This window comes from Prionailurus bengalensis, chromosome B3, assembly GCF_016509475.1.
Source record: "Prionailurus bengalensis isolate Pbe53 chromosome B3, Fcat_Pben_1.1_paternal_pri, whole genome shotgun sequence".
NCBI lineage: Eukaryota > Metazoa > Chordata > Mammalia > Carnivora > Felidae > Prionailurus > Prionailurus bengalensis.
This window is the reverse complement of record NC_057355.1, coordinates 38926248-38953747: the sequence shown is the minus strand read 5'-3', so window position 1 is coordinate 38953747 and position 27500 is coordinate 38926248. Positions and strand designations below refer to the sequence as shown.

At 43.4% G+C, this 27500-nt stretch overlaps 4 protein-coding genes, 4 non-coding genes and 1 pseudogene across 12 annotated transcripts in view; 2 read left to right on the top strand and 7 right to left on the bottom strand.

Annotated features, from left to right (window-relative positions):
* MAP2K1 (mitogen-activated protein kinase kinase 1) overlaps positions 1-1985 on the top strand; it is a 78601-nt gene extending 76616 nt beyond the window's left edge. For both annotated transcript variants that reach the window (XM_043555109.1, XM_043555108.1), the window contains exons 10-11: positions 255-300; positions 951-1985. In XM_043555109.1, the coding sequence (XP_043411044.1) occupies positions 255-300; positions 951-1064 (160 nt within the window). In that variant the 3' untranslated portion in view covers positions 1065-1985. The remainder of the gene's footprint in view (positions 1-254; positions 301-950) is intronic.
* Positions 296-6664, bottom strand: SNAPC5 (small nuclear RNA activating complex polypeptide 5). 3 transcript variants are annotated; one of them, XM_043555110.1, is made up of 4 exons: positions 6522-6664; positions 5217-5306; positions 4072-4215; positions 296-1167 (listed from the first exon to the last, which is right to left on the bottom strand). In XM_043555110.1, exons 1-3 carry the CDS (start codon positions 6609-6611, stop codon positions 4090-4092), a joined length of 306 nt encoding a protein of 101 aa, XP_043411045.1. In that variant the 5' UTR covers positions 6612-6664; the 3' UTR covers positions 296-1167; positions 4072-4089. The 3 variants fall into 3 exon arrangements, with proteins under 3 accessions (XP_043411045.1, XP_043411046.1, XP_043411047.1); XM_043555111.1 differs by having other exon boundaries at positions 4072-4212; positions 6522-6661; XM_043555112.1 differs by lacking the exon at positions 6522-6664 and adding an exon at positions 6297-6472 and having other exon boundaries at positions 1056-1167; positions 4072-4212.
* Positions 6665-8434: 1770 nt separating this feature from the next.
* Positions 8435-13442, bottom strand: RPL4 (ribosomal protein L4). Its single transcript, XM_043555107.1, is given in 11 exon segments — positions 8435-8625; positions 8627-8749; positions 8832-8952; positions 9061-9144; positions 9397-9553; positions 9828-9957; positions 10250-10374; positions 10828-10966; positions 11288-11394; positions 11581-11752; positions 13338-13442. Coding segments are annotated over 11 exon segments (1266 nt in total). The 5' UTR covers positions 13341-13442; the 3' UTR covers positions 8435-8520.
* LOC122469743 lies at positions 9700-9769 on the bottom strand. The gene has a single exon (XR_006293627.1). It is a non-coding gene; the product is annotated as a small nucleolar RNA SNORD18 (small nucleolar RNA).
* Positions 10475-10546, bottom strand: LOC122469742. Its single transcript, XR_006293626.1, has one exon. It is a non-coding gene; the product is annotated as a small nucleolar RNA SNORD18 (small nucleolar RNA).
* Positions 11032-11130, bottom strand: LOC122469796. Its single transcript, XR_006293680.1, has one exon. It is a non-coding gene; the product is annotated as a small nucleolar RNA SNORD16 (small nucleolar RNA).
* LOC122469744 lies at positions 11468-11538 on the bottom strand. Its single transcript, XR_006293628.1, has one exon. It is a non-coding gene; the product is annotated as a small nucleolar RNA SNORD18 (small nucleolar RNA).
* Positions 13443-13621: 179 nt separating the features above from the next.
* ZWILCH (zwilch kinetochore protein) overlaps positions 13622-27500 on the top strand; it is a 36391-nt gene continuing 22512 nt past the window's right edge. The window contains exons 1-4 of one of the 2 annotated variants that reach the window (XM_043555102.1): positions 13622-13943; positions 16722-16773; positions 20354-20449; positions 24374-24492. In XM_043555102.1, coding sequence (XP_043411037.1) covers positions 13819-13943; positions 16722-16773; positions 20354-20449; positions 24374-24492 — 392 coding nt within the window. In that variant the 5' untranslated portion in view covers positions 13622-13818. Of the gene's footprint in view, positions 13944-16721; positions 16774-20353; positions 20450-23526; positions 23741-24373; positions 24493-27500 lie in introns of those variants that run through there. The other variant, XM_043555103.1, reaches the window with a different exon arrangement.
* LOC122468486 lies at positions 17501-17990 on the bottom strand (annotated as a pseudogene).

Sequence of the window (27500 nt, the reverse complement as noted above, 5' to 3'; positions counted from 1 at the left end):
AGAATGCTAGGACTTCAGTAACTGGGCTGACCACAGCACTGGGTAAAAGCTGCCCCTCACCTGCCCTACAGGGATGGGCACATTGCCTTCTGATCTCAGGTTAATTCAGCACTTACGAACCTGCAGGCATGCCGCAGTGCTAGGAACAGGAAGGTGAATACAGGGTGTGGGGAGGATAGGCATGTAAACGTGAAATAACTTGAGTTGGAGCCATTGCCAGGAAATCTCTCTGACATTATCTTTCTTTCTTTAAGCCTCATAAAAAACCCAGCAGAGAGAGCAGATCTGAAACAACTCATGGTAAGTCCATTTATTTCCAATTTGTACACGACCCGCTTATTCATTTGTTCTCGGTCGGTCATCCGTCCAGTCCTCCTACAGCCCATTCCCCGCTGCCTTGACCAGTATGGTCCCATTGACCCTGGGGCTGCAGGATCCCAAACAAAAGGCTCCCGTGTCCCCCCGTGAGCATAAAGGACGAGCCGAGGGAAGGAGCGGGCCAGCCCACTCCTTCGTGGGGACGGGGCCTTTTCCACCACTGACGGGCTCACCTTGTGTTCAGTATCCTCCACAGCCCCTCTCGGAAGAGTGGGGCAGTAATACCGGAGAACATCTGAGCTTGCAGAGCCCGTGCAGTGTCACACACACTCCGAAGTCCACCCGTTCATTATTTTGCTCCTTCAAGCCACCCTGTGGGGCGCGGAGGGCAGAGCTGCTACTCCCAGTTCGCAGTGGAAGAGCGCAGGCCCAGGGAAGTGAGCAGCTCAGGCGTCCCGGCAGATCAAATAGGCAGAGTGGGCTCTCGGGGGCGGGGCGGCAGCCGGCCCCCTTCCTGGCCCCCTACTGCCGCCCAATGGCAGGCAGGCTCCGGGATTGCAAGACTGGTCCCAAGTCTAGACTCGGGACTCTTGAACTTTCCTTTAACTTACTCTCTGTTTCCTCGCACACAGGTTCATGCCTTTATCAAGAGATCTGATGGTGAGGAAGTGGATTTTGCAGGTTGGCTCTGCTCCACCATCGGCCTTAACCAGCCCAGTACACCGACCCACGCGGCCGGCGTCTAAGTATCTGGGAAGCAGCAAAGAGCGAGTCCCCTGCCCAGTGGTGTGCCATTGTCGCTTTCAGGCCTCTTTGCCATGCCTGTCTCCGTTCAGACGTGCATTTCGCCTACGACAAAGGATGAAGAACACAGCATGTGCCAAAATTCTATTTGTGTCTTTTTTAATATTACTGTCATTTATTCTGTTATTTCCCTAAGTGGATTGGCTTTGTGCTTGGGGCTATTTTTGTGTATGTTGATCCAAACATGCGCAACGTTCAGTTACAGTGAAACCTTGGTGACTGTGGGTAGTCATTCTTACTGAAAATTGCACTGCTCTTCCCCCACCGTGACTGGCTAGCTGCCTGTAGTTTTGGGATTCTTTTGACACTTGGTGGTACTGCATTCTTGCCGGGCACACCTTCCTTCTGTTGGGGTAGGAGCCTTGTAAGATCCTTCACAGGCACTGCATGTGAAGCATGCTTTGCTGCTATGAAAAAGAACATCAGAAAGTATAGATCTTGTTATTTTATTATATTTTTGCTTTTGGTGTAGAATGAAGCAATTTCTGTCAAAATCTAGCCAGAGCCCTTCACTGCCACGATAGCTGGGGCTTCACCAGTCTGTCTACTGTGATGATTTGTAGACTTCTGGTTGTATTTCTATATTTATTTTAAAATATATTATGTGGGATATTTAGTGGTATGTGTCTCTTTAAGTTTGAATTAGTGTTTCTAAAATGATGGTTACTTTGAATGTTACAAATGGATCAAGGCATTAAAATGTATGAGATTTATCTTTCCCCAAATCCAAGTACCGATGCTATTGTAAACAACAGTGTGTATAGTGCCTAAGAATTGTATGAAAATCCTTTTAACCATTTCCACCCAGATGTTTAACAAATCTAATCTCTTATTCTAATAAATATACTATCAAGTTAAAAGGATGAAAAAACAGGTCTACTTTTGTGGTAGGATTCGAGAAGTCAAATGGTGTCGTCAAGCCTTCCTGTGAGGGCAAAGGGTAAAGACAAGGAGGAGGCTGCAAGGCAGAAATGCCACACTGGGGACGAGTCCAGTGCTCTGGACCAATGGGCCTTCCTGTAATTCCAAGTTGGACTTTGTCCAAGTCTTCTCAGCCATCAAACACTTAGGTGTGAGCCTTCCAACTACCCTTGCCGTGCACCTGGGAGCAACAGATCCCCTCTCCTCCTGCCGTTTTCTACCCAGGGAAAAGCAGGCAGGGTGGGGTCAGGGGGTAACCGGCCTGCTCACGGGAGCACCCTGCTCTTGGCCGTGCCCAGCTGGTGTGGGAGCCTCTACCCAGGACACCCAGCCCTGTGCTGTTTGGCTCCACTGAGCAATGGTTTCCCCTCTTCATTCCACTTTCCTGGAGGGGAATGGGCCTGCGCTGCCTTCGTCCCGCCTGTGGGGTAGCAGTGAAGTCACAGAAAACAAACTGACCACCGATGCCTTTTTTTGACCAGTGACTTTCAGAACTTCAGCTTCGTGTGGGGACGCCTGGTCAGCACCTCTTCCCCCATTTTCTTCCAGAGGGCAGGTTACAGAAAACCAATAAATACGTATTTAAAAACAAGGCCTATTTTGTTTTCAAACTAAGAACAATGTGATTCAATCTCCTGAGTAGGCAGTCCCACTCTAGATGGACAGGAGCTTAGATACAGCCAGGGTTTAGAAAACTGCTTCGTGTTACGTATACCGCCTAGGCCGATCCAGCATTTTTTCTCGCTGTAAGGCTAACATCTGTTCTGAGTGTCCTAAATTCTCTATGCTATACAAAAGTGTTACATTTTGGGAGTCCAAGGGTTTTCCCCTAGTCGTTTTTACCAGGAATGATCTTGTTTTCCAGAATAACGTTCCCTGCGTCGGTCTTGCTGTTTTGAGTTCCCCATGTCCAATTCCTTCCTTAGACTCCCTCTTGCTGAGACACCAACAGTAGCTAGGGTTTTACATGGTGCCTCACGAGCACCCCGTAACCGCACGCCAGAGTTGCTGGAGCAGGTGCGCACCCTGTCATTTTACACGCGGGAAACTGAGAGCTGCAAAGAGTTCAGTAAGGCAAGTGCCCAGTTAGTGGTAGAGCTAGAATTCAGAGCCGACTTTTCTAGCTCTCGAAAACCCACACTCAGAAATTAGATTCCCCAAACGTAAAGTTTGGTTGCTTTTGTTGCAAAACAATTTTCACGCTGTGTTTTCCAAGTAATACGCTCATTTAAACTTTTGGCTATTTCCTGTAAGAGTAGCTGAAAATCACTGGAACGAAATGTTGATTAATACATACACCCATCCATGTTCTCTGCTGGAGCAGTTACAGCAGAAGTTCTGCTTGAGGAGGTTCTGTATGTTTTGTTTGGCTTTTCTATTGCTCGGGCAGGCTAAGTTACTTTAATAAAATTCAGCACTACTTAACTGTATTTCACTGAAAAAGGGGCAGTATACAAATTTTAGCAACTGTTATTTTGTAACAGTCATTATTACAAAAGCCTAATCTCCCAAGCATGTTGTCGGCAGCGTGCTGTGATGTCACCCGAGAGGTGGCAGCAGCCTGTGTTCCCAAGTGGCTCTCTGTACTCCTCACTTGTCATCTTTCTCTCCTAGACTGTGGCCTTGCTGCTCACAATGGTTCAATGGCATGCAGATGGCCTTTAATTGGCTTTCTTAAAAGAGGCATTGTTGACTGGAAAGGCTGGCTTGTATTTAAACTCTGCCCTTTTGGCAAATGCCAGGCTTTCTCAATAGCACTGGAGAGGAAACTTTCTGTTTTGAGTATAATTACGGAATCTGACCAGAATACAGACGCAGCACCGCCCACATTGCTCAAGGCTAAGATACCACATCTGTGCTTTTCCAGGTCACTGAAACGTCAGTTATGGATGGAACCATGTTTAGAACTACACATCATCCTAAAGTTCTTGCTTCCTTTTAAAGCGGGCCAGAGGGCCCACTTTGAAAGAATATTTTTTTGAGGAGACAAAGTTCCTGAGATGTAGGAACTTAATTCATAGGACAAACCTTGGCTCTTTCCCGCCTTCAAGAATCTGATTCCTCCTCCTCCTCCTCCTCCTCCTCCTCCTCCTCCGGCACATGGCTCCTTGTGCTCAACTCCAGTGCAGTTTGGTTGATTGATGCTTCATTGTCTACGTGTACCAACATCTGCTTTAGGCAAGGACGTTATGGATTAGTAGGAAAGACATGGTCACCAAACCGGCAAATTCTGAAATGTGTTTTAAAATCAAATCTCGGGGCGCCTGGGTGGCTGTCTGGTAAGTATCCGACTTCGGTACAGGTCATGGTCTCGCGGTTCGTGAGGTCGAGCCCTGTGCTGGTCTCTGCTGACAGCTCAGAGCCTGGAGCCTGCTTTGGATGCTGTGTCTCCCTCTCTCTCTGCCCCTCCCCCACTTGTGCTCTTTCTCTAATGTTTAATTTAAACATGAAATTTTTTTTTAAATTGCAACTGCACATTCATCCCCAATATTTAATCACCAGGAGGTAAGGCCACTTCCTATCCTGATCCTCCTACCCTCTATTGCCACAATGGGAGGGAGTAAACACCCTAGTATTTGATAGAATGTTACCTGATTTACAAACATGGTTCATGCCTAAGAATTATGCTGGCCTACATGTGCTGCTCTCATATGGTTTTACATGGCTTAACACGCATCTGGGAGAAAAAAAATGCTCAAATATGGTGTATTTAGAAAGAAGAACATTGCACCGTTTTACCTAACGGCGTTGGTAAGAAAGATACGATGAGGACTGGAACCCACTTTTTAGCACTATGTTTTGTAGTCAAAGCCACACTCTTGTTCTCACATCCCAGGCTTACTTATAAAGCAGCGGAAGTTTTGACATATGCCTGCAAAGATCTCCAATTCTCCCTCGGTTCACTGGAGTAACTAGAGGGGACGGATAACTAGGATGCTGCAGGCAATATAACAACACATGATTAATAAAGAGTACCTAGCTGCTAGAGAGGCAGGCTGGTCCTTGCCTAAAAGAGTCACATGTAGTAGCCAGCGTATTAAATCAGAATAACTTAATTCCCTGAGTTCTTTGGGCTTGATCAGGTAATTTACAAAACCTTTTGGCCTCCAAGCAGCCTGAGAGCAGGATGGACTTTGCATTCTTTCCCCAGGCTCACACTTGATTAAACTTACATCATGTGGCTGTTCAGATGCAGGCTGAGAAGGGAGCACTTCATCCCCTCTTCTAGAACTGATCATTGATTGGAGGGCTAGTTCTTCAACCTAGAAGAGAGGAGTCGAGGACACTTTGCTTACTATTTCACCGGGCTACTGACCTGGGTAAAATTTACGGATCATGCTGTCAGAGGCTCAAAGGCTGGCGTACTGAGAAGTGAAAACAGTGCAGCTCTGTGCAGCTCTAGAGCAAAAGATGGGGCCCTTAATATTTCCCCATATTTTAGGAAAGGAGCCCCAAACCCTCCAGCCCCTTTCCCCCTGGGGTGTACAGGTGTTTTCAGTTGAGCCAAGACTTTCATTCCCCTAGGTATAGCAGATCTGGGTAGAAAACACAAGTGTGCTACTTTAAAAAAAAAAAGCCAGATGTCTTCTGATTCCACAGGGGGCCCATTCGCTAGCCTGTAGCTTTCTACCCAGGATTGCGAAAGGGAAGGCAGGAAGAATGGAAAGTGGAAGTGTTTCCTGGAGCATAAAGGAACCTAGGCTTAGAGGTCATCATCCTCATACACAACACCCACCTACTGGATACTTGTATAGGTACTAGTGATAGGAGAACATAAATGAGCACTGGCCAGCAACCATCCCGAGGAAAAGCGTGTTATTTTAATGTACAGTTGTACAATGCTTTTCAGTTCACAAAAGGCTTTCATAACCCGCATCTCGTCTGGACGTAAAGATCCTGAAGAAGGGTGCAAAGCAGCGCTTATCAGGATCATCTCACTGGGGCTAACGAGGATGGATTGGTGGGAAATGTGGGAAATGGCCCTGGTGCGCCTAAATCTCGTCCAGGCTGTGGAGTCACTAAGAGCTGCCAGAAGAAAAGCTACTGGGAACTCTGGGACAAGTCTCTTCTCTCCGGGCCTCGCTCGCTTTCTTTGCACAACGGATCCACCCATCTCTTCTAGCTTAACGATACCAGAGCTGTTCCAAGCGTCAACAGAAACTAATCAATGGTGGCTAGCACATGCTGTAGGGGGCCGGGGGGAAGGGGTCCGGGGGCAGGGAGAACCTAGGCGAGCCTTAGGGAGGTCTCACTTCCTCAGCGCGTGGTGTGCGGTCCACCCGCGTTTACGGGTGCGGCAGTGGTCTTGCCGCACGTACAGATCGCCGGGCCTCGGCGCAGACCCGCAGGACCTAGATTCTAAGAGGAGTGGGCCTGCAACCTCAGTCCCGCCCCCCAGGTACTTGTCAACCGAAGTGGGCGCCGCCTACGCCTGGGGTTCGCGGGGCGGCCCGGCTCGAGGGGCGTTCCGGGGTCACCTTGAGCCGGTTCAGCTGGTCGTGCAGGGCCGCCTTCAACCGGAGCAGCGTCTCCTCCTCCTTGCGCAGCTCCTGGAGCCGGCTCAGCATGGCGCCTCCTCCCGCCGGCCGACAGGCCCGGCGCCCGGTAATGACGTCTGGCGCCCTCGTTCCCGGAAACCAAACAGCAGGCTGGGCGGGGCTGGCAGCACGCGGGCAGCGACGCTTCCGGCCCGTCTCTGAACTCTCGCTGGCTCCTCGGCGGGAGCGTGCTTTTCCTAGGAGAGACCCCTTTTTTCTTTCCTTTTATTATATATATATTAATATTTATTTATTCTGAGATAGAGCGAGCAAGCAAGGTAGAGGCAGAGAGAGAAAAGAACCCCAGGCAGGCTCCGTGTGGGGCTGGAACCCACAAACTGTGAGTTGACGACCTGAGTTGAAACCAAGAGACGCTCAACCGACTTGAGCCACCCAGGCGTCCCCCTGCATCGCACTTTCAATGTGCTGCAGCAAGTGGCTATTTTGGCGCCACAAGACCTGCAGACGCATTTGAGGGCAGAGACCAAAACCACAGTATCTAGCACACAGGTGCACAAGCCCTGTTAATTTTGCAGGCAAGGATTCCTCCTCATGTCAAAGTGGTTCCTAGGAGGGTGTGCAAATTGGAACAGGAAGATAAAGCAGGGCTATCATTCTATTGGGACGTGGTGCCTTTGTATGCTAAGGGCTAGATTGCCCTGAATCTGCCAAGTGGAAGATCCATCACCTTGATGTGGAATTTGAAGTAGGTTGCCAATGGAAACAAACCTGTTTTGCAAAACAAGATCCCGACAGGAGACAAAAATAGGACAATTTAACTCTTAAGGTGGGAAGTCATGCTGGAACAGGGTAAGGAAAACAAACCAACGTTCTTTGGCGCAGACTTCTCTGCGTTTTTTTTTTTTTTTTTTAGAGCAGAGCATGTGAGCAGGAAAGGGGCAGAGTTAAAAAAACGCTAACAGGGTGCAAGCTCAGCGTGGAACACAACACAGGGCTTCATTCCACGACCCTGGGATCATGACCGCAGCTTGAAACAAGCCAGATCCTCTGGGTTTTAAGGATAGGACTTTAGCTCTGGCCATGAACTCATGCTTCAGGAGTTGGGAGCGCCATACAAGGTTCTGCATTGACAGTGCAGAACCTGCATGGGTTTTGTTTTTTTTTTACTTATTTTTGATAGAGACACAGAATACGAAGCAGGCTCCAGGCTCCGAGCTGTCAGCACAGAGCCTGATATAGGGCACGAACCCACAAACCTCAAAACCATAACCTGACTGCAAGTCAGACGCTTAACCAACTGAGCCACCCAGGCGCCCCTCTGTTAAAGTCAGTTTCAACTAAGCCACCCAGGTGCTCCTCTGTGCTATACTTGAATGTATTCATCCCTTAGTAAAACTGCAAGTATCAAGTAGTTTTGAAAAACGCTTTGGACACCTTCATAACGTAGGTCAATTTATTGAGGGTAGCATCTCTTGCAATAACTATACTCTATCGCAGAAGGTTCTAACAGGAACCTCTGGAGGAACCATCAATTTCTTAATGCAGTACCCCTAAATGTATATATTCTGCCCTCTTGTGGTACTGTAAAAGCCAAGCCTTTATGGAATTTTACTTATTTTTGAAAGTGTAGTTTTTTTTTTTGAGGAAGGATTGCTAAATCCTAATAGCTTCATATCTGAAACCAGTCTTTTAGCCATCTGCTTGTTATCTACAAACTGGATTTTACACGTGGATTTATGCAGCGTTCTTGTTTCCATTCACCTGCATGGATTTACAATGCAAAGTCCAGTTTTATACCAGACCAAAAAAAAAAAAAAAGGAAGCAAAAGACAGGAATTATGGGCAACAGAATAAAATTCTAACCAAGATTCACAAACACATCCAACAAGTCGGGTTTCTCACGGTCTTTGATTAGGCCTTTATTCATAATTAGCTGTCCAAAATGATTTAACTTTTATGGAATAAACAAATCTAAGTTTTATGCAGGTTTCTTTTCTTCCGTGGTGGGTTTCTTCTCTGCAGGCTTCTTCTCAGCTACTGGTTTCTTGGTCGTTGCAGGCTTTTTTCCTGCCAAGGGTTTTTTTCTGCTTCTTAACACCAACAGCCTTCTTTCCTTTCTTCCCTACCACAGGCTTCTTGCCTGGAACGCCCTTCTCCTCGGATTTGGCTTCTAAGGCTGCTGCGGCCTTATCCACCCGGAGTTTGTGCTGCAACAAATTAAGAAGAAAACCTAAGAATCAAACCTTTCTAAAAACTTAACATACCAGCCAAAACCAAATTATCACTTACATTCTTGGCCTGGCGAAGAATGGTGTTCCGGCGCATTGTCTTTGCATATGGGTTCAGCTTCAACATGATTCTCAGGTTTTTCAGTGGATTCTTCTTGAGGACTCTGCGATGAATCTTCTTGCTGTAGAAAAGTAGACATTACAATATTAAAAACTTCGTTCACATTATTCATGTTTCTCAAATAACTAATGGTAAGAGATTGGAATGAGATTAAGTATCACAAGTTTACCGTGGTGCTCGGAGGGCTCTCTGGATCTCAGGGCTCTTCAAGATTCTGCTAAGGTCTGTATTAAGCATCTTATGCATGGGAAGGCTGAGAAAAAAAAATGCTGACAATAAGATGCTCAATTCCCAATTCTCACGAACAATCGAAGCTCTCCTGAGTTAATTTCAACTAGGCTATCAACTTCTCAGAGTATCTCACCATTTTGGCATATCCTATCTGTACATGAGGGCACATGGCAAAACCACATTCGTTATTCACAAAACATGCAAACCAATAGCAAATGTAAGTATCTGCAGCATAAACACCTGTGTTTGATACATGAAGGCCAACAATACTCACTTGTAGTTACTCTTGAGGGAGGCAGCCTTACGCCAAGTGCCATACAGATCATCCAACTTGCGGAAAGCACTTTCAGTCCAGATGCAGAAACGTCCCACATGGCCACCAGGAGCAAGTTTCAAAATGTTCAGTTTGCTTACATTAAGCAAAGTAATTCCTTTTAAAGGAAAAAGAAAATTAGGGAGTCTGTATCTCAACACAAAAACACAAATCTTCTGCACTACTTTCGTGCTATGTAAGGTATCTGAGAGCTATGTTACTAATCAGGCAGTTCCAACCTTCACTGGTGTACTCATTCAGCTGACAATCAGAAGTTCCACCAAATCATGTGTTTCAGAAACACGGACCATACAGTGAAATCTCATCATAGTAAAAGCTGAGTAAACTTGCATAGTATGGACAAGCAAAACATGCGTAAGCAGTACAATTACCGGGGATGTTTCTGAAGGCCTTAATGATACCATTGTCCTCATTATAGATGATGCAGGGTCCCCTGCGCTGGATACGACGACGGTTTCTCATTTTGCCCTTGCCAGCTCTCATTCGTTGAGAGGCATAGACCTAAAAAGCGAGAACATTTATTACTCTCATTAAAATATGACCTTAGTAATTCATCTTCAAATGTGATTTCAAGAAATCAGTCTCCACTGTAAAGAAAGGAGCCACGATGAATTGCCCAACATTCACAAGCAACCGTAAATGCCAAGCAAGATTCAAACCTAAGTTTTATAAAGTTTTAAGAGTCCTCGTTCTCATAGCCCCTCAAGTTACACTATCCTCCAGTCATCTTTTGAAATTTAAAATCTGATGAAGTTAAGGACCACCAAACGGGAAATTTGTTCATTAAACCTACCTTTTTGATATCATTCCAGGCTTTAAGTTTCTTAAGAAGCAAAACAGCCTCCTTGGTCTTCTTGTAGCCTTCAACTTTATCTTCAACCACCAAAGGAAGTTCCGGAACTTCCTCAATACGGTGACCTGACAGAGCCAATTAACAAAAACCTAGTTACCCTGAACCTTTTGAAAAATTGAGAAACATTTCATATAATCCACAAAAGCAAAATGGAATACAATGTGCCAAGTCAGAATTTCCACAAATATCATGTGTTTCAGAAACACGGACCAATTAAGTGGAATCTCATCATTTTGACAGTTGCAGAGTAGGAACGTGATGAACTGAGTGGAAAAGTTTGCCAATATATGAAAGCCCTGTATTTCTATTAGTTTCCCAGTTACACAGTCTTCACTGATGACTTACTATCAGCCTAAGTGGTCAGAACTATTATTTAGAAGAGGGAAATCTAGTCAGGCATTCTGGGATGAACAGAATTGACACAGATCATTAACATGATTGAAATGGTTGTGGGGGGGGGGAGGGGAGGGGAAAGGAAGGGTACTTTGTACCAGTCCTGTAAAACAAAATCCACAAACCTTTAGACATGACCAGTGCTGGTAAGGCTGAGGCAGCCAGGGCAGAGCAGATGGCATATCGCTTCTGTGTTGTGTTCACTCTGCGGTGCCAACGGCGCCAAGTTTTGGTTGGTGCAAACATGCGGCCCCCACGACACATCTATTTTTCCAGTTAAGAATCTCATTTCTCAAAATTTTGGCAATTAAAAAAAAAAGATCATGTCTTGCTCAGTAAGAATTTTCGTCACCCTTCTGAACCAGCTTACTGACAGCAGGCAACTGTCGCCGAGAACAGAGTAAGACGCAAATTACGACATCATTGCAAGCAAAATTTCCTAATGCCAAGCCCCTGTCTGGCTAGAGCAATATTTCACCTGGACACTAATAGTATGTTTGAAATATTTTCAACTATGTACAAGCCAGGTTCAAGTCGATAAATTCCCGAAGAGCTGACCCATCTACATAGTGGAACAAAGGATACATTTCCAAAAGCACCCTGGCCGGAACGGTGAGTTCCACCACCTCGAACTCTGGGAATTCGAGCCACGGCTCTGCCAGTACCCCAAGACTCAGCACTGGTTTGATGACCTGAAATTAGGAAGAAATACAAGTTTTAGCTACCCAATCATACTAATATAGGACTATTATGCATGGTACCAACAGCATCAGAACATCCAAGAAAATCATGTGCTTCAGAAACACGGACCAATGGAGTGTTATTTCATCACTGCTGTTAAGCAGGTCTTAAAACATCAATCCTCGAAAAATCCATACCTGCTAATTCACTGACAGCATATGGCTGTCTATTGTTTTTGCGCAAGTTGGTGTGAACAAAGTTCACGATATCCGGTCGAATGGGAGCCTTGAATACAGCAGGCAGAGTAACATTTTTGCCAGACGACTCCCCCTTTTCGGAGTACACGGATATCAATGGACGAGCACACGCCTGGTAAAAAGGAAAAGATACTCATACTGACAAAGCCAAAGGCACTATGGTCAGCATCAACAATACCATTAAAACCTCAATTACAGGAGACTGGAACTTGGGGAGGTAGACAACACTCAGAGCTGAAACAGAGGCTATTACCAACACGTTACGTCTATTAACTTCAAAACATTCTTACGCTTAACATTTAGAATCTCAAGTTCAAGCACAAAATTGATCATTAAGCTTTCAAACCAGGCCTTACACGACATAAACGATTCAAGGCATACTGTGAGATTCGAAAATGCTATTTATTTTTTTTAATTTTTTTTTTTCAACGTTTATTTATTTTTGGGACAGAGAGAGACAGAGCATGAACGGGGGAGGGTCAGAGAGAGAGGGAGACACAGAATCGGAAACAGGCTCCAGGCTCTGAGCCATCAGCCCAGAGCCTGACGCGGGGCTCGAACTCACAGACCGAGAGATCGTGACCTGGCTGAAGTCGGACGCTTAACCGACTGCGCCACCCAGGTGCCCCCGAAAATGCTATTTAATACTACCATCTAGATAAACTCTTCAACCCCAAATGTCAGCATGTCTTGTCTCCTACAGTTCTCCTTCCAATTTCTGCCCTTGGCCCCCTTCATCTCAAACATGTATCACAGAACTTACCAGTACAAATACTGGCCATGTTTCTTTTTGCTCAACCTTCTCCAAAGACTTACACCTGAAAGCAAAACTAAATTTCTGAGGATAGCCTACAGAATCTGTTGGATTTCATCTCCCACACTTTTCCAGATGCTACTGTCTGTACCTACACCCAGGGGCATACCCCTTCTCCCTCAGAGGTAAGTCTTCATCTTAAAAACAATCTGCATGCTTCCTCATTCCTCACCCTCCTTCAGACCACCTTCTCTGAAATTTCTCTTATTACTTTAAAGCCCAACTACTGCCTCGTCTTCCATTCCCCATGTCCACAACACTACCATCGAACATTCTAGTGCTATTTTGTCCAAATTATCATCCAAGCATCACAAGTATAGGGTTTTTTTTTCCACTTAACTATACCTGGCTAAAAAATTCATAGGTTTAGAGAACACCAAATGGAGCAACTTTTAAGTTAAGGAGATGACGAAGTTTTTGTAGAGGCACGTATTAAGATGAACACATAGGAGTATTCAGAAAAATGTGGATATGCGGGTCTTTAATAAAATCTGCCTCGGCAAAAATGAAAATGTTCCTTCCTGAACAACACCTGAAAATACAAAGCCCAAAACTGAGTATGGCCCCGATTCAGTCTTAGGCCCCAAGAGCTTCCCTATTTTCGGTAGAACTCACGCCTTCTACGATGCAAGGAAACTAGAATCCCAAAGATTCCTCCGCACCTGAGAGCGACCGTGTCGCCCATTGCTGGGACGCCCACGTTGCCTCTAAAATGGCTGCCGTAAATTAGCCGCACTACCCAGCTCCAACCCACAAACAGGTGATGTCTCCATCCCCTTTATCCTCGCTTTCTCCCCTACAGTTCTTGGGTCCTAAAGCCCTAATTCATTTCTGCCGGGACCCGAGCGCAAGAAAGAGTTCGCCAGAATGGACCTCCACTCACCATCGCGGGGAGAGGAGAGGGCCACGCTCCTCTCAACCCGGCGGCTCCTATAGGAAAAGGAAGTGCCTAGCACTTCCGCTCTATTTGTAGACTTCAACTCGTCCGCCAACCTTCCCCGCCTCAGAACCATCCAGAGGCATAAAATCTCTCTCTACCACTCTATAAAAATAAAAAATAGCGTATTGTTTTTTCACATGCATCAAATTATGGTATCTACCCACTTTCAAAGCCAACAATATCATTTAGAAATAAGGGACTCCTTTCCGCGGAATAATCCATAAAGAGGCGTGGCAACTCTCGCGAGACGAAGTGTCTTTTCCCTCTCAGCCGCTGCAACTAATTTTAACTTTTTCTTACAGGAATGGAAAATTTTTGGCAGAGGAAAAACTGCGGTGTACTCTAAAACAAAAGATTAACTTGGTGGACAAACGGGGCCCGTCGGGAGTGGGTGGGGTGTAAAAGTAGTCCCGGCGATGGGGTCATGACCCAGGACGTCAGCGTCCGGCGCGCAGTTCAGTTTGGCGGTTTCGGATCTGCAGTCGAATTGGGCATGATGTGGTCCCGAATGAACGGAGCCGCTGAGGAGTTTTACTCTCGTCTCCTGCGGTGAGTTGTAGCCTTTGCTGTTGCTTTGGGTGCGAGGACAGCACTTGCCCCTGGGCGTCATTTTCGACTCCGCCCCAATCCTCTTGCCCCTGCTTTACGGATAAGCGCTCTGTCGCTTCTCAGTGGCGCCTACGTTACAGACTAAGGCAGCTTTCCTGGGGTCTTGGAGTTGGGGAATGGCCGGTTGGTTGGTTATCTGTTCGAGTGTGGGGTTGACCCTGTGGGGGCTTGCTTGTAGTCTCGTATAGGCGAAAACAAGTGTACGTTATCAATGGAGGTGGAAGGTGACAAGTTTTTCAAGAGGCTCTTTATTCGTTCTAATAATGCACAGAACTTAGGGTATGTTAGAGGCACTTCTCAGAATACGGAAAATTAGATGTTGGCATCCTTCATCGGTTTAAAGCCTTTCTGGTGTGAAATGTATTTGTTTCGGTTCGTTACCTGACCTATAGTTATAATAACGTAACAGTGTGTTTTTGTTACATACCGTTATTTCACTGTGCTCTGAGACTTTATTATAGTGAATTGCTAGTACAAAAGGAGAGTCCATCTAGTTCTGCATCCAACTTTAAAGTCGAATCCGTAGTTCTCAAACTTGAACTTGCTTCAGAATCACCTGGAGATTTGTCAAAACACAGATGGCTGGGCCCCACCTCCAGGGTTTCTGATTTAGTAAACCTGGGTGGCGCCAAAGAATTTTCCTTTCTATCAAATCCCGGGTGAAACATGCTGCTGGCCTGACACCACAACTTTGAGAACCACTGATGTAATCTAACCTCCTATTTTCTAAATGCCATACTTTTTCATTATTCTGTAAAAAAATTTTGGCTTTTAAAAAAAAAGTTTATGTATGTATTTATATATTTTGAGAGTGAGAGAGAGCGAGTGAAGGGCAGAGAGAGGAGGAGAGAGAATCCCAAGCAGATTCTGCACCATCAGCACAGAGCCTGATGCTGGGCTGTATCTCACAAACCTTGAGATACGAACTTGCCTTGACATGACTTGAGCTGAAACCAAGAGTTGGACACTCAACCAACTGAGCCACCCAGGCGCTCCTCATTATTTATCTTTATTGCTTTTCTTTTTCTTGCAAAAGTAGTAATGCTTGCCAATTTTTTGAACATTATAGAAAGAGCTCTAGGCTTTTTTTTTTTTAATTAATAATGTCTTGAATGGCTTCCAGTATGACACCCTATAGATCTAGCTCATTGTTTTTAACTGCTGTATAATATTTCATTCTGTGCCTGTGTAATGCTTATTTAACCAGTCCCCCATTGATACTGTTTTATTTAGACCCTTTATAGTTCCCAATTATTTCATGGATGTTAGTCTTTTTTTCTACTTGTAAGCACAATGCCTCTGTATCCAGTTGCCTACTGGAAATTTCCATGAGAACCTCAAACTCCATATTTGCAAAACTGAATTCATCTTTTCCCCACAACCTGACTTTTTTGCTCCTGAATTCTTGAATTAATTAATTCTTGAATTAAGCCTATGAATTAAGAGCTCCTCAGATCCAAGATCGTCACTTCTCTTTTCCACCACCCTCCACCTCCATCCTGTCTAGTCAGTCACTTGGAGCACTTTGCCCTCTATCTCTTGCTTCTGTTCAGGCCATCGTCACTTCTTATTCGCAGCTGTTTTCCTGGCCTCCTTTATACCCTCCATCTCATGGTCAGAAAGGTGTTTCCCATTTAAAATCTTGTAGTGAGTTCCTCTTGGCTTTCAGGATAAAGTTCTAGTGTTAGCAAAATGTCTTCCATTGTGCTACCACAGCACCCTGCATTCACCTCTGTTGGAGCACCCAGCACCCTGTGTTGTAACTATTGGTTTACTCTTTAGACTTCAGTCAAGAGTATGAACCAGGGACTATGTTTTTGTTTTATATCCTGGACATCTAAGAAGAGTTCTTGCCTATGATATACATGATTGTTGAATAATCAAATAACATCTCTCAGTGATACATAAAAGACAAAGTATCTTTAAGAATAAATCAAAATCTCGTCCAAAATGGCAAAAGCCAATCATTCACAGAGCTAGTTCTCCTGTTTTTATTTCAGTAAGAGTAGATCAAATAATAAATAGTATCCTGAAACAATTCCAATGGGTTCTTGTAGGACTCCAAAGATTTATTCTCTTTCGGAGTATAGATCAGACTGATACACGTTTTGGTATATTTAATGGTTTATAGTTAACATGCTTTGGGATGACTATTTTAAAACTTTCTTGAACGAAACCATAATTATTAGATGATGTCTGAGAGTTTTGTGTTTACATTTTTATAGGGAATTGTTTAACATGAAATTTACTAAGTTTTTAGTGACAGCTCATAAAGAGAGGGAGAATAGATGTTTTTGTTTTAGCCATGGAAATCTAGGGCTGGGAACCTTAAGTAACTTTTCTGTGGTTACCCACTGATTCAGTGGCAGATCAGAATCCAGTGATTTTTTTTTAACTTCTTAAGTCAGGCTGTAAATTACATTTTAATAGTAACTGAATATGTTTCAGAAGATAGGAGAGTAGAGCTGGGTAACCTGATCCTGCTGCCTCTGAGAAGGAGTTGTGAATAGTAGTCTATTAATCTCTACCACCTTTCCTTTTTCTATTCCTAACTTATACTCTTTTTCTGCTTTTTTCCATCTTCCCAATCATGCATTAAGGCTGGTTTGTGTTTACTTTTCTCACTGGTGTCATGCAGAGATAAAGTGATGACAAACTTCTGAATTTAAATGTCAGAATACTGTAGCTCTATTTTTCACATGTGGTTCTGCATTTCAGGGAGTTTGATGAAGAAAAGAAAGGAATCCATAAAGACCCATTTATCTATGAGGTATGAACAATTTCTTTGGTCTTTAAACACAACTCATTAATCCTAACATTCTGTTTTCAAATTTGGGTTCATTGAAGGGAGTTTAGAGTAAATTCCACCCTCTTAGAGTACAGTTCTATGAGTTTTTACAAATGCATTCAGTCATATGGCCACCGACATAATATCTAGAATATTTCCGTCACCTCCAAAAATCTCATGTCCCTTTGTTGTCAGCCCTTTGTCTCTGGCCTTTTCCAGAGTGTCATATAAATAAGATCGTACGGGGCGCCTGGGTGGCTTGGTTGGTTAAGCGTCCGACTTCGGCTCAGGTCATGATCTCACGGTCCGTGGGTTTGAGCCCCACGTCGGGCTCTGTGCTGACAGCTCAGAGCCTGGAATCTGTTTCAGATTCTGTGTCTCCCTCTCTCTCTGCCCCTCCCCTGTTCATGCTATGTCTGTCTCTGTCTCAAAAATAAATAAAGGCTAAAAAAAAAAATTAAAAAAAAATAAGATAATACACTATGTAGTCTTTTTTTTTTAGCGTTGTTTAGTTTTTCTTTCATGATCATAAACTTTACTCTGCAATCCAGCTAGACTTGAAGGGGAGTAAGGAAAACATGCAGCCCGTAGAACTGCAAGGAGAGCACAAAGATTATAGGAGATTTCGAGCAGATGGAGGTGAGGGGGTCCTCTCCCAAGCTACAAAAACAATGGTCTGGTAGTTAACATAAAACACAAGTGAGATTTATTAGATTCGTCCACGGTCAGCAATGGTGGTCTTCTTGCTGGTCTTGCCATTCCTGGACCCAAAGTGCTCTGTGGCTTCCACAATATTCATTCCCTCCTTCACTTTGCCAAAGACCATGTGCTTGCCATCCAACCACTCCATCTTGGCAGCGCAGATGAAAAGTTGGAAACCATTTGTGTTGGGTCCAACATTTGCCATGGACAAGATGCCAGGACCTGTGAGTTTCAGGATGAAATTCTCATCATCAATTTCTCCCCATAGATGGACTTGCCACTAGTGCCATCATGGCATGTGAAGTCACCACCCTGGCACGTAAATCCTGGAATAATTCTGTGAAAGCAGGAACCTTTATAACCAAATCCTTTCTCCCCAGTGCTCAGAGCATGAAAGTTTTCTGCCATTTTTGAAACTTTGCAAACAGCTGGAAGGAGATGCAGTCCAAGGACTCATTGTCCATGGTGATGTCAAAGAACACGGTGGAGTTGACCATGGCTGGGCAGTATGGTCAGCCCCGGAGTGGCAGCCTCTGTAAGGCCTATACACTGTGTAGTCTTTTGGGTCTGGTTTCTGTCAGTGAGTGGATGCATTTGAGATTCATCTTTGTTTTGTGTGTATCAGTAGTTCATTCCTTTTTATTGTTAAATACCACCTCACTGAGTGTGTGACAGTTACCCACTTACCAGTTGATAGACACTTGGATTGTTTTTGATAGTTTTTGATAGTTATAAATAAAGCTGCTATAAATATTCATGGATTTATTAAACATCTAATATATGCCAAGTGTTGCATAGGTGAAGTCCCCATAAAGTTTGATCCATAAAATAATTAGCGAACTAAAATTAATTGTATGCTAAAAGACAAATAAGCTGGAGATAGTCCTATAAGATAAAGGTTAATTACTCATATATATGAAATACATAAAAAAACTCATAAAAATCAACAAGAAAAATGACAATCATGACAGAAGAATAGGCAAAGAACAAAAATGAGTAATTCCAGAAAGAAAAAATACAAATAGCGTTGTTTCTTACTGTTTGAATTTTCATTAACCAAACCCAGGAACTAAGTATATCCAGGTAAATGTATTAATCCCACCTTATCTGAGTTCTTGCTTGATGTGTGTGGTAGTTTCCTAGGGCTGCTGTAACCACAAATTGGTTTGCTTAAAACAGAAATTTATTCTATTGCAGTTCTGGAGACTACGACTCTGAAGTGGAGGTGTCAGAAGGGCCATGCTCCTACTGAAGGGTCCAGGAAAGGATCCTTTCTTGGCTCCTTCTGTTTCTGGTGGTTTCCAACAGTCCTTGGAGTTTCTTGGCTTCTAGACACATTACTCTGATTTCTGCCTCTGTTAATACATAGTATTCCTGTGTGTGTCTATGTGTTTAAATCTTTCACACCTTACAAGTACATCAGTCATTGGATTTAGGGCCCCCCTAATCCAAATTAATCCTCACCTTGATTACATTTGCAGAAACTTTTTTTAAATGTTTATTTATTTTTGAGACACACAGACACACACATGCGTGCGGCGTGAGTTGGGGAGGGACAGAAGAGACGGAGACACAGAATCCAAAGCAGGCTGCAGGCTCTGAGCTGTCAGCACAGAGCTCTACATGGGGCTGGAACCCATGAACTGCGAGATCATGACCTGAGCCAAAGTTGCATGCGTAACCAACTGAGCCACCCAGGTGCCTCATTAAAGACCCTCTTTCTAAAGAAGGTCACATTCAGAGGAACCAAGGGTTAGGACCTCCCCATGTCATTTGGGGTATATTCAATCCACAATGGGACTTGAAACTCAAGAACCTAGTAGATTAGAATAAACACATCATCCTTTGCTCTTTGAACTTTGTATCTAAATGCTTCAGTATCCAAACTGAGAAATTAAACAGATTCAAATAATGAGACATATTTGTCAATAATAAGCATATGAAATTTTTGCTGTGAGATGATAAAAGTAAACAGTGAAAATACTCTGTTGTGGTAAGCGATTAGAATGCGAATATGTGGGCATGGCATGTTTGTAAGGCAATTTGAAAATATCGGTGTGATTCTGGATACTTATCTTAAGAGAGGAATTCAAGGATGTTGATTATTAGCTGTTTATTATAGCACAGAACTTAAAACTATCCAAATGTTGAAGAAAATGGAATTTGTTATATGATGGTAGAGCCAAAGAACGTTTAATGGCACGACAAGAAGTTTATGATTTAGTCTGTTGTATTTTTTTAAGCAAAAGCCTATGTAGATACCTGAATGCTGAATACATTTCTACTTAAGTAGATTAATTTATGTGTCTGCAAAAAGTTCTGGCAAGATATAGGCCAACCAGGCTAATTACAGTGATGATCATTCTAGCTAGTAGAATTATATGTGAGTTTTAAAAAATCTGTTAGCTGTTTTCAGATTTTTCTGCAATAAACATGTTTGCAATAGGAATGGAAAAATAAGTAGTTCCTATAAATTGATAAAAGTTCTAAACTCCATAGTACAATCAGAAGAAAAGAGCATATTTAGTAAAGTGCTAATTATATGGGACATGATTGTAAATATAGTATGAGTGGAGGGAAAGAATGTCCATGTGATCCTAATCAAAGGAAGGCTCGACAAGGCAGGGTGCACTTGAGGTGAGCCTTCAAGCATTTGTAGACGTGAACATAAGAGCTAGATTTATCTAAACGTGAAAAAACAACCTGGCAAAGAATAAATGAAATCTTATCTTTAGAACATTATGTTTTGTTCAGATTTTCTTTTTTAGTCACTTGTCTACAACTGGTCTTTACGTGTTTAAATTATTTGCACTAATATATGTGTGTATATATAACATTGCCTGACAACTTTTTTTAACAGACTGATGTTCAAGGGCAGTTGATCGGCAAAGGCCAACCAAACCCTTTGAAAAATATTCTAAATGAAAATGATATGATATTCATTGTAGAGAAATTGGTAAGTAGTGTTTGGGCTTTGTGCTTGTTTAATTCTTTTTTTTAATCTTATTTTTAATAAATTTATTTAATAAATTAATTAAAAAAATTTTTTTTTTTAACGTTTATTTATTTTTGGGACGGAGAGAGACAGCATGAATGGGGGAGGGGCAGAGAGAGAGGAAGACACAGAATCGGAAACAGGCTCCAGGCTCTGAGCCATCAGCACAGAGCCTGACACAGGGCTCGAACTCACGGACCGCGAGATTGTGACCTGAGCTGAAGTCGGATGCCTAACCGACTGAGCCACCCAGGTGCCTCAAATTAATTTTATTTTTAATAAGATTAAAAATTCGAGTGGGGCTCAAACTTACAACCCTGAGATCAAGAGTCTCATGCTCCATCAACTGAGCCAGCCAGGAGCCCCTGTGCTTGTTGATAACTAACAGCCAAATTCAGTTTATTGGGAATAATCTCAGATGTGCCCATTTTTTTATCAGCATATTAGTGAAAGCAGATTCTAATTCTTTTAGAAATAGAATTTCTAAATTTCTCCTTTAGAAATACAATGAGAATTGCATAGGTAATTTAAAATTTTGTAGTAGCCTGATTTTTAAACAGTGAAATAGGGCCACCTAAGGGGCTCAGTTGCTTAAGTGTCTGACTTTGGCTCACGTCATGGTCCCACAGTTTGTGGTTGGAGCCCCGCATCAGTCTGCTGCTAGCACAGAGATGACCTCAGAGCCTCTGTCCCCTTCTCGCTCTGCTCCTTCCGTGCTGGTTCTATCTCAAAATAAACAAACTAAAAAAAAGTGAAATTATCATATATAGTAAAATTGACCTTTTTTCTTTTTTGTCCACTTCTGTAAGTTTTAGCACATGTACAGATAGGTTCTGGTAATCACCACCACAATCAGGGCACAAATAGTTCCATCACCCTAAACAACTCTCGCGCTAACCCTTTAAAATCCTACTTTTTTCTAACCTCTACCCCCTGGCAACTGCTGATCTCTTTTCCCTTGGTATAGTTTTGTCTTCTGTCATGAATGGAATCATACAGTTTGTAACCTTTTGAGTTTGGCTTCTTTCACTCTGTATGCCTTTGAGATTAAGTTGTAAGTATATCAGTGGTTCATTTCTTGTAATTGCTGAGTATATTCCGTGGCTGTACCCCTGTTTATTTACCGAGTCACCCTTTGAAAGACGTTTAGGCCGTTTTCAGTCCTCAGTGATCATGGATAGAGCTGCTATAATCATTTTTGTACAGCTTTTTGTGTGAGCATAAGTTTTTTCTTGATACTAAATACTGAGGTGTGGAATTGTCTGAAATAAAGTTTAATAATGCTTTTTATTTACTCCTGTATATTTAATAATATTTCAATGCCTAGTTAAGATAAAAATCTTTGAGATATTTTGAGTTGTTTTTTTTTTAATGTTTATTTTTGAGAGAGTCGGAGCATGAGCAGGGGAGGAGCAAAGAGAGAGAGAGAGAGAGACAGAGCACAAGCAGGGGAGGGGTAGAGAGGGATGGAGACACAGAATCTGAAGCAGGCTTCATGCTCTGAGCTGTCAGCACAGAGCCCGACTTGGGGCTCGAACCCATGAACTGTGAGATTATGACCTGAGCTGAAGTCGGATGCTTAACCGACTGAGCCACCCAGGCTTCCTGAGTTGTTTGTTTGTTTGTTTGTTTGTTTGTTTGTTGTTTCCATACTGCATCTTCAAAACCTGGTGTGTATTTTACACTTATATCTTCATTTGGTCTGGCCGTGTTGCCATTACTCAATAGCCACATGTGGCTAGTGGCTGTTGTACCAAACAGCACAGTGTATGTAGGTATTACGAAGTTCTACTTTAATTTTTGTTTATTAAATGTAACAGAGAAAACTTCTTGTCTTTTGCATCACTTTATAATTCCAACCTTAAACCTTTGTGTTTTAGTTACGGTAATTATTTTGGCAGAGCAGTTACAGTAATTTTTATTAAGTGGTGATAATGTTGTCATGCTACACAGTTGCTTTGGGGCCAGAACCCATTCTTTGACTACATGGTTTTCTGAAGTGGATTGGAACAGACTAATGGGGGAAGGTGGAAGTACTTTTTTTTTTTTTTTTTTAAATTTTTTTTTAAGTTTAGTTTTCGAGAAAGAGTGCACACAAGTGGGGCAGGGGCAGAGAGAGAGGGAGAGAGGGAATCCCAAGCAGGCTCCACATTGTCAGTGCAGAGCCTGACGTGGGGCTCAAACCCACAAACCTTGAGACCATGACTTGAGCCGAAACCACGAGTCAGACACTTAACTGACTGAGCCACCCAGCTGCCCCAAAAAGTGGAGGTACTTTTAGAAGGAACCCCTCTGCTCTAGGACCCTCATGTTGTCTGGATGGGCATTATGGCAAATGAACAGGGAGCTTTTTATTTTAATGCATACAAAAACTCCTTTTGAAGAGGGGGGTAACTTATTTGTCTGTTATATTAATAAAATGGTGTCATTACTGCTTATCTATGGTAGACAGATGTTTGGAAAATAATTATAGGTGAATTAAATGGTTGAGTTTAGACTTTTGCTCTGGGGAGAAGGGAAAATGTATATAGAGCAAAAGTGGAATAAACAAAGATGGTCAGATGAAGGTGAGTTACCTAGGAAAAGATAAGGATGAGCCAAGGGGGATGTGGAGATCTGGGTTAGGAGACTAGTGGGGATGCAGCTTGCAGTTGGGAGAAGGTTCCTGGAATTCGTTGGGACCCTGGCATTTAAAAATTTTTTTTTTTCAACGTTTATTTATTTTTGGGACAGAGAGAGACAGAGCATGAACGGGGGAGGGGCAGAGAGAGAGGGAGACACAGAATTGGAAACAGGCTCCAGGCTCCGAGCCATCAGCCCAGAGCCCGACGCGGGGCTCGAACTCACAGACCGCGAGACCGTGACCCGGCTGAAGTCGGACGCTTAACCGACTGCGCCACCCAGGCGCCCCAGGACCCTGGCATTTTTAGATGAGGAACAATTAAGACTATTGTCTCTGCAAAGATCGGTAGTGCTTAAGGCACAAATTTTAAGTAGATGGGTATTAGAAAAAAAAATAACATTTTGGGTACCACCAGTTCTAGGAACTATTTGGAGAGCTGGGCCTGGAAGGGAAAGAGGTCTGCAGTCTGGCAAAAGAAGTTCAAAGTCGAGGAAATATTCAGATCTGATACCTGTTAAGTGGGCAGAGGATTTACTGCCCAAAGAGCTTCAGGGATAAGAACCTGAGTTTTGAAGTCAGACTGCCTAGATTCAAAGGTTGCCTTTGCCACTCACTGGCTGTTATTTTAGGTGAGTTATTTAGCCATTTGCTACCTCAGTTTTCCCATCTAAAAACAGGGTTGTTAATAGTATCTATTTCAGGGTTTTTATGAAAAGTAAAAGAAAACTGAGAATAGTAGTTGGTATATTGTCATGCTCAGGAAATGTTAACTCTTGTGCTTATTGTTTTTATTGGCAAGGCTGAGCTGTTTACTTAAATGTGTAGATATTAGAAACATAGATTTATTTCAGAACCTGTAACACAAATGAGAGCTGCTAATCCTAAGAGGAGCAGATTTGAGGAGTAAGGGCTGTGGACCTTTGAGTTTGGGGAGTGCGAAATTGAGAGTCTCCCATGGGTTTCCCCATGGGGTGCTTTGTCTTTCATTCAGCTTTTTATATGTGTCCGAGTACTTCCTTTTCTAATGGCATCAGATGCTTCTGCTGTCAGTAGCAACTTCATTATCTTTTTATAGGGCAGTGGAAATGCTTGTAATGGCAAAATTTATTGGTACCAGACTGCTTTGTAGCTATGCTTCTTGGCATAACCCAATCATTTGTGCTTAAGGTTTAGAAACCAGTACATTGTGTTCTAGCATAGTAAAGAACTGAGTGGTGAGTGTTCTTTTACCCGGCTAAATAATTAAAAAAATATTTCTAAAGCCTTTAGAGAAGGAAGAAACAAGTCATGTTGAAGAACTACAGTCTGAAGAAACTGCTATTTCTGATTTCTCTACTGGGGAGAATGTTGGACCACTTGCTTTACCAGTTGGGAGAGCAAGGTAAGTTTTTCTTAGTGTCAGGCTGGGAGGAGGGCTGGAGGCTGGGATTTAAAGTGTTCTTACAAACATTGTGGAAAAAAAAAGTCTAGATCTAATCCCTCTCCCTCTCCCTCTCCCTCTCCCTCTCCCTCTCCCCCTCCCCCTCCCCCTCCCCCTCCCCCTCCCCCACCCTCTCCCTCTCCCCCACCCTCTCCTTCTAGACGTGTATACCCAACTCTGCATGGATAGCTTTAGTTGAATATCCCATAGGTATCCCAAGCATGACCAAGAAGACTGTGTTGTCATCCACTTCTCCACTCCCATATACCGTTTATTGTTGTTGCTTCTCAATTTCTTTGTATTTGGTACCCCTACAGTCTTTTTTCCTTGCTGCTGCCAGAGTGATTTTTTTTTTAAATTCTTTTTGATGTTTATTTTTTTGAGAGAGGCAGAGTGTGAGCGGGGCGGCAGGGGGCAGAGAGAGAGAGAGGGAGACACAGAATTTGAAGCAGGCTCCAGGCTCTGAGCTGTCAGACATGGGCTTGAACCCACGGACCGTGAGATCATGACCTGAGCCAAAGCTGGATGCTTAATCGACTGAGCCACCCAGGCGCCCCCAGAGTGATCTCTATAAATCCCTGAAGGCCTGATCATGTTGTTTCCTAGCTTAAAAATCCTTCAGTGGTTCTCCTTGCCTCATGATAAGATCCAGATTTCTTATGAATAGAAGCCATCATTGTAGAGTCCGGTGGCCCTCTTCCCGGCTACTCAGTGGGCATTTGGAAATATGCAGGGGCACTTTTTGGTTGTTACAGTGACTAAGGCGAGCATTTGGCCTGGGCAATGTTCAGTAAACATCCTGCAGTGCATGGGGTTCTCCTGCACAAGGAGGAATCCTCCCACCCAGACGCCAGTAGTACCCCTGTTAGAACCCCTGCTGCCCCTGTCTGCCTTGCCAGCCTCACTTTCTGCCTCCCCACTGTGCAGTTCTCCCTGGCCTCTCTCACCTCCAGAACCAAAGTGTTTGCCAGGAAGGAGTTCTGGAGGATAGACTCATATAAATAATAACATTAGACAGTAAGGACTCTAACAGTATTCACAAAGTGATTCTTTTTCAGGGTGGTTTTTTGTTTTGCTGTGTTGAAGCTTTTAACATTTTTATGTGGTTAAATCGATCAGTCCTTTATGGCTTCTGGATTTCAAGTCATATTTGGCCTTTTTTCTCTTCTCCCCCCACAACTTAAACATTATTTGTATTGTTTTTCTCTGTCCGGTGTTTGTTTGGATTTATCCACATGCTTATTATCATTGCTTTGCTTTGCATTACAGACCTTTCTTTTGGAATTACTGTATTTGCTTTTTGAAGTACAGTCCCTTAGAAATTCCGTTGTTGAACATCTGTTGGTAATAAATTAAGTTTTCATCTCTTTGAAAATTTTAAGCCATGTTTTTGGTACCTTTTAATTTTGATACACTTTTAAATTTAGAGAAATGTTGAAAGAGTAGCGCAGGAACTTCTCTATACCCTTAACTCCGATTCACCGGTTAAACTTTGCTGCATCCGTTTTGTCTTTCTCTCTCTTATTCCACCTCCTATTCTTCCCCCACTCTGCCACCTTTATAAGGTACTCATATCACCTGCACACATTTTTAATTTTTTTTTTTTTTTTCAACGTTTATTTATTTTTGGGACAGAGAGAGACAGAGCATGAACGGGGGAGGGGCAGAGAGGGAGACACAGAATCGGAAACAGGCTCCAGGCTCCGAGCCATCAGCCCAGAGCCTGACGCGGGGCTCGAACTCACGGACCGCGAGATCGTGACCTGGCTGAAGTCGGATGCTTAACCGACTGCGCCACCCAGGCGCCCCAACCTGCACACATTTTTAAAAACATTTATTTTGAGAGAGAGAGCGTGTGCCTGCATCAGCGGGGGAGGGGCAGAGAGAGGGGGAGAGAGAATCCCGCACTGTCAGCGCAGAGCCCGACTTGGACGCGATCTCACGAAACTGTGAGCTCATGACCTGAGCCAGAATCAAAAGTCAGACGCTTGACTTACTGAGCCACCCAGGCACCCCTATCTATAGTGAAGTATTTAGAGGTAAAGGAACACTGTCTCCAACGTACTGTCGATATTTCATTAAAAAATGTGTGTGGGGGCGCCTGGGTGGCTCAGTCTGTCTCTTGATTTTGGCTCAGATCATGATCTCATGAGTTGGTGAGATTGAGTCCCAAGGCAGGTTCTATGGGATTCTCCCTCCCTCTCTCTGCCCCTCCCCTGCTTGTGCATGTGTTTCTTCTTTCTGTCTCTCAAAATAAACATTTAAATAAATAAATACTTCACTAGGTATTTGCTAAGAACAATTACATTCTCTTATGTAACCACAGAACAATGATCAAAATCTGGAAGTTTAACACTGTTATGGTGCTGTTACCTAATTCACAGTCTATTCAATTTTCCTTAAGTGTTCAGTGACCAATGACCTCAAGCATCTTTTCATGTGCTGATTGACTCCTTTTTTGCCCCAGCTTTATTGAGGTGTAATTAACATAGCCTACCTATTTCGTCTATTTCTTTTGTTTAATCTCACAGCCTGCTTTCACTCCTACTGAACCTCTACCCTTACCGAATTGGATTCCCCATTGGTAGAAGTTATGATCCTGTCACATTCTTGTCACTTCCTGCTGTGTGCATCTTGATCTGCCTGGTGTGCCCTTCTCCCACTTCTTCACTGGGTGAATTGTTTATGTATTTTGCCACTTAATTTCCGGGTTTTTGTGTCTGGGATACTGGGGTATTGGAATTTATAATTAGAAACATATCTGGTGTTTGTCCACGGTTCCTGGCAAGGAGTCCCCAAAACCCTTGTAATTTCTTAAGTGGGAAGAAAGAGAGGTGTCTTCTGTGATGTTAATGAGATGGCTTTTGGAAAGTCCCTAAGTAACCGGTTTGGGGGTTGCTAGGGGAACCAACCCAGCGATTTTGAGGGTTAGAATATTTAGCCCCACCCCTACCTTCAGAGAAGGGAGA

Bases quoted from the DNA above. Each gene is read 5' to 3' on its own strand.
- SNAPC5 (XM_043555110.1), bottom strand. From the start codon at position 6,611: ATGCTGAGCCGGCTCCAGGAGCTGCGCAAGGAGGAGGAGACGCTGCTC. The intron at 5,307-6,521 runs GTGACCCCGGAA...CCTCTCTTCTAG, and splicing joins ACCAGCTGAACCGGCTCAAG to GTTGAAGAACTAGCCCTCCA. The intron at 4,216-5,216 runs GTAAGTTTAATC...CCTTGCCTAAAG, and splicing joins CATCTGAACAGCCACATGAT to CAGATGTTGGTACACGTAGA.